At 45.3% G+C, this 5543-nt stretch overlaps 1 protein-coding gene across 1 annotated transcript; it reads left to right on the plus strand.

The window, feature by feature from the left end:
* The first annotated feature begins 3777 nt into the window (after nucleotides 1-3777).
* Nucleotides 3778-5058, plus strand: LOC143430705 (uncharacterized). Its single transcript, XM_076907086.1, has one exon. The coding sequence runs from the start codon at nucleotides 3778-3780 to the stop codon at nucleotides 5056-5058; it is 1281 nt and encodes a 426-aa protein (XP_076763201.1).
* Nucleotides 5059-5543: the final 485 nt, after the last annotated feature.

Here is a 5543-nt window from a genome sequence, read left to right on the forward strand (position 1 = left end):
CACGTAATTCGCGTGAAACTCTGCAGAGAAACTGTACAGAGAAACAGCCGCAAAATTCAGGGTTAAAATAAATTGTTACAGTTAAAATGCGTGTATCATATCCGTAACAAAAACTATAAACCAATCATCAAACACTTAATTCCACTGTACTCGTGCAAGAAACAGCATTATCCGTCACGCATTGCAGTGCTGCATCGTTTGCACGTAATTAGCGTGAAACTCTGCAGAGAAAGAGAAGAGTAAAGAGAGAAACAGCGGCAAGAAACAGCTGTGCCTGAAAGGTTAAGCTGAAACTGTAACTCGATCGATGACAATACGCGAGATCGTTTCACGGCTGCGGTAATGGGACGCGGTCGCTGTGTCGCTGTTTTGCAGGTGGCAGGACAAAGCGAGCCGCAGCGTTGTCCTCGAGTTAATCCAGTTAGCCTACAATAACGGTAAACAATAGCCTTGGGCAAAGTTTAGCCGATTTCGCGGTGGAAGCCTAACGGACCCTTCTTCGTGCCTCCATTGCGAACCTCCTTTACGTCTAATCCGTAATTTAACCGCGAACAGCGGGAAAACCATTACGGCTACTTAGCTCGTCGTGGCTCTATCGATTACTTAGCGACTGCTCCTGGCGATTTTATTACTCGGCTCGTACCTTTCTGTTACCTGTGACCCATTTGTCGCAACCGTTTCGAAGACGCCTCGCGGAAATGGGGCGTTATTAGTCGTTGGGCTTACTTTACGGCTATAATTATGGATATTACCGTTCTGTCGATCATTTAGAGAGCGCTGGCGCTTTTATTACCCGAGGATGTTCCGCGGAAATTGCAGAAATGAGGCGTTATTTGTCGTTGAACTTACCTCGCGACCATGATGTGGATATTATGGATCTATGGCTCTATGGATCACTTAGAGAGTGTCGTTGGCGATTTTATTACTCGCCTCGCACCTTTGTTTTACTTTCGACGCATCTGTCGCAACTGTTTCGAAGATTTCTCGCGGAAATTGCAGAAATGGAGCGTTGTTTGTCGTTGAACTAATTTTACGACTATAATACGGATATTACGGGTCAGTCGAAGTCTTAGAGAATGTCACTTAGAGAATGCTGGCGCTTTTATTACTCGCCTCGCAACCCTTTCGAAGGTGTTTCGCGGAAATTGCAGAAATGAGGCGTTGTTTGTCGTTGAACTAATTTTACGACTATAATACGGATTTACGGGTCAGTCGAAGTCTTAGAGAATGTCACTTAGAGAATGCTGGCGCTTTTATTACTCGCCTCGCAACCCTTTCGAAGGTGTTTCGCGGAAATTGCAGAAATGAGGCGTTGCTTGTGGTTGAACTTATTTTATGGCTATGATATGGATATTACGGCTCTGTCGATCATTTAGAGAAGGTCGCTGGCGATTTTATTACTCGCCTCGCACCTTTGTTACTTTTTACACATCTGTCGCAACTGTTTCTATGATGTTTCGCGGAAATCACGGAAATGAGGCGTTGCTTGTCGTTGAACTTACTTTACGACTATGATATGGATATTATGGATCTATGGCTCTATGGATCACTTAGAGAATGTCGCTGGCGATTTTATTACTCACCTCGTACCTTTGTTTTACCTTCGACGCATCTGTCGCAACCGTTTCGAAGATGTCTCGCAGGAATTGCAGAAATGGAGCGTTGTTTGTCGTTGAACTTACTTTACGGCTATGATATGGATATATATATATACAAATGAACAATAACAAATTCTAACAGATTCCACATATATCACGCTTTGCGACGTTCTTCAACTTAAAATGTTCTTCATCTTCAAAATTCTGATCTCATCGTTCGAAATTATCCTATTCGCATACCATAAAACCACAAAAAAAAAAGAAACCAAAACCTTTTCTCTATTGAAAGTAAATTAATTAACTTTCTACCAAAATCAACGCAACCGTATACCCATACACGAAAGCAATAAGAGAGTAGCATCGATTTCGAGAGTTGCACGATCCTCTAAACCCAAATATAATACGTTAATATCATTTTACAATTGTATAAAACAGAGATCATTGAATTACAAATAGAAGAAATTACAAATGAAAAACAATAACAAATTCTACCAAATCCTACGCATATTACGCTTCGCGACATTTTCCAACTCAACATTTTCTACCCTTTGAAAACTCTAATCTCATCGTTCGAAATTATCCTACTCGCATACCATAAAACAAACCAGAACATTCTCTTAATAGAAAGCAAATTAATTAACATTCTACCAAAATCAACGCAACCATAAAATACAGAACCCCAAAATACATAAAAGCAATAGAAGAGAACAGTATCGATTTCGAAAGTTGTACGATTCTCTAAACCCAAATATAATACGTTAATATCGTTTTGAAATTATGTGAAACAGAAATTATTGAATTACAAATGAACAATAACAATTTCTAAGAGATTGTAGATAATGTAGTAATTCTCTGTAGAGAATTGTATAAAACAGAAATCATTGAATTACAAATGAATAATAAAAAATTCTAAGAGATTCTACGCATATCACGCTTCGCGACAATCTTCAACTCAACATTTTCTACCTCATCAAGACTCTAATCTCATCGTTCGAAATTATCCTATCCGCATACCATAAAACAAAGCAAATTAATAAAAACATAATACATAGAACATCGCATACATAAAAGCAATACAAGAGAACAGTATCGATTTCGAAAATTGTACGATTCTCTAAATCCAAATATAATACGCTAATATCGTTTCACAATTGCATAAAACAGAAACCATTGAATAACAAATTCTAACAAATCCTACACATATCATGCTTTGCAACATTCTCCAACTCAATATTTTCTACCTCTTCAAAATTCTTATCCTATCGTTTAACATTATCCTATTCGCATACCATAAAGCAACCAAAAAAAAAAGAAACCAAAACCTTCTCTCTATCGAAAGCAAATTAATTAACTTTCTACCAAAATCAACGCAACCATAAAATATAAAACATCGCATACATAAAAGCAATAGAAGAGAACAGTATCGATTTCGAAAGTTGTACGATTCGATCGAAAAGCATCGTCGCCTGGCGAAACAGGGCGCAACAAAAGGGGGCATTCACCCCCCTCGGTACAAGGCGTATTCACGCGTGAACACGGGCGCAACGTGGTTCCCGTCGAGCACCGTGTCGACTCGAGCGGCGGCTACGAGGGCGTACAAAACCCAGAGGATATCGCCGTGGATTTGTTTGTATACGCGAGTTCGCGGCTACGAGTTTAGTCGCGGCTGCGCACCCCACCAGGAACCTCCAGCTATGATCAGCCACCTTCGAAATCCCTGCCCCCGTTGTAATTCCGCGCTGTTTGCACAGTTTACTGTCAAACATTGGCCGCAAACCGCGTTGGTGGGGCTGGAGGACGTGGTCGGTGGTAGGCGAGGGATCTGCGCGCTGATTGGTCGCACCACTGCCTGTGTACGATCTCGTATAACCCAGAGGGCGTGGCCAGCGCGAGCGTATAAATGCGACGCGTGGCGGGGATGACTACAAACGCGCGGCATCGCTCGAACGAAGCAGTTTACGTTCTGTCGTTGACGAGGCACGTTCTAGCTAGGAGAGACTGAGAGAGAGAGAGAGAGAGTTCTCTGATACAAGTAAAGCAAGCAAACAGTGGTGTGTTGTACTGGTTCACTTTGATTTGTGCAATTCGAACCGACAGGTTCTCAGGATTCTAACTACAGTTCGCGATATATTGCAAAAGTGCGACGAGTTGTCGAGCTGTATTCTACTGTGGCAGAATAATGGTGAATATGGAAGGGTCCAGCGAGCAGCACACGGTGACAGCATCGCCACCGCCGCGAGCTGCGCTGAAAAGCAGCTTCAGTATTCGCAGCATCTTGCCAGAGGCTTGTGCTGGCACCCCAGCGCCGACTGTAAACGGTTCAGCGTCGCCTGAGATCGGTCACGTCGACGACAGCGAGGATTCCAGCGATCTGGATGTGACTGGTGACGGCGACGGTGGTACGGAAACGCCGCCGTTGGACTGCTCTCGTAACGCGTCCAACTCGATCCTCGCTGCGAACGAACAACAGAAGGACCAGAAGGATCGACAGTCGGACGAGAAGAAGAAATGCGAGAAACCACCGTACAGTTACAACGCATTGATCATGATGGCCATACGTCAGAGTCCAGAGAAGAGGCTGACCTTAAACGGCATCTACGAGTACATCATGCGACACTTCCCCTACTACGAGAACAACAAACAAGGCTGGCAGAATTCCATAAGGCACAATCTCTCGTTGAACAAATGCTTCGTGAAGGTCCCTCGACACTACGACGATCCGGGAAAAGGAAACTACTGGATGCTGGATCCCAGCTCAGAGGACGTGTTCATAGGCGGTACCACGGGAAAGCTGCGAAGAAGAACGACAGCTGCGTCAAGATCGCGATTGGCAGCGTTTAAGAGAAGCGTTGTTCTCGGTGGATTGTATCCGACAGCATACGCGCCACCTGGTTGGCCAGCGTCTCTTTATACGCTTCCATATCTGCATCGCGCTACTGGCTACCCAACGGCAAGCACTGCGTACACCACGCCTGCAGGATATCCTGCGAGCCTGCTACCAGGCGCTACCACTGGCACAACGAGCAACAGTTTGCCCTGCAAACCGCAACCGCTGCCTGCGAGCGCAGCACCGCCGCAGCACGGACCGTTCTCCATGGAGAGGCTGCTGCAACCGCCAACAGCAAGCGGTTATCCCAGCAGCGGCATCGCCACCACCGGCATTCCAGTCTCTGGAAGCCCTTACGACTTCTACTCGACGCTCAGGTCGCTGGCTGCCCACCAGCAACACCAGACGACAGTCTTCGCGCATAATCAGCAACCAGCCAGGTACCACGTGAGTCAGCCCTCGATTATGCCAGCTTCAGTGACCGCGTCACCAGGAAGCAGCCCTGAACCGATGTCGCCACGCTCGCCACCCGTCGCCATCTGCAATTCTGTGCACCAGCCAAGATCCCTTCCTCACAGTCCACCGCAATTGCTGCTGAAACCGATCACTGTTCTCACTGGTAGGCAAAGTTGAACGGGTTCTTTGGACGCGTGTCCCTCGATGCTTGCTGCTTTGTGGTAATTAGGGGTCGTAGAAGACGGTGGCACAGGCAGGGATGATTGGTTATCGATTCGTTGGACTGGATTGGGCTGTGCAGGTGGCACGTTCTCGACTTTTAGCGAGAGATTCTCCCGGTTATGATTTTACTGTACGCGGTGAAGATTGTGTATGTACTCTCTTGTTGACGATGGTACGCGATGATTTTGTGAACAGCAGTAAGAACGAGACACAAAGTTCGTCGACGTGAAACCAAATACCAAAACGCGTGTTCTAATCAAATTCTCGCGATTATCGCGGTGCGTATCGACCCTCTGCCGCGATGTGTGATCTTTACATTGTAGGAGAGTAATATAAATGACGTTGTACATAATGAAGCGATTCTTTTCTTTAGTCTAGATGATCGTCTCGTTGTGAACTGCGATGCTTTTGGTTCGAATTCGATTCTAGAACGACACGTA

The sequence above is a fragment of the Xylocopa sonorina genome, chromosome 15 (genome assembly GCF_050948175.1).
Source record: "Xylocopa sonorina isolate GNS202 chromosome 15, iyXylSono1_principal, whole genome shotgun sequence".
Lineage (NCBI taxonomy): Eukaryota > Metazoa > Arthropoda > Insecta > Hymenoptera > Apidae > Xylocopa > Xylocopa sonorina.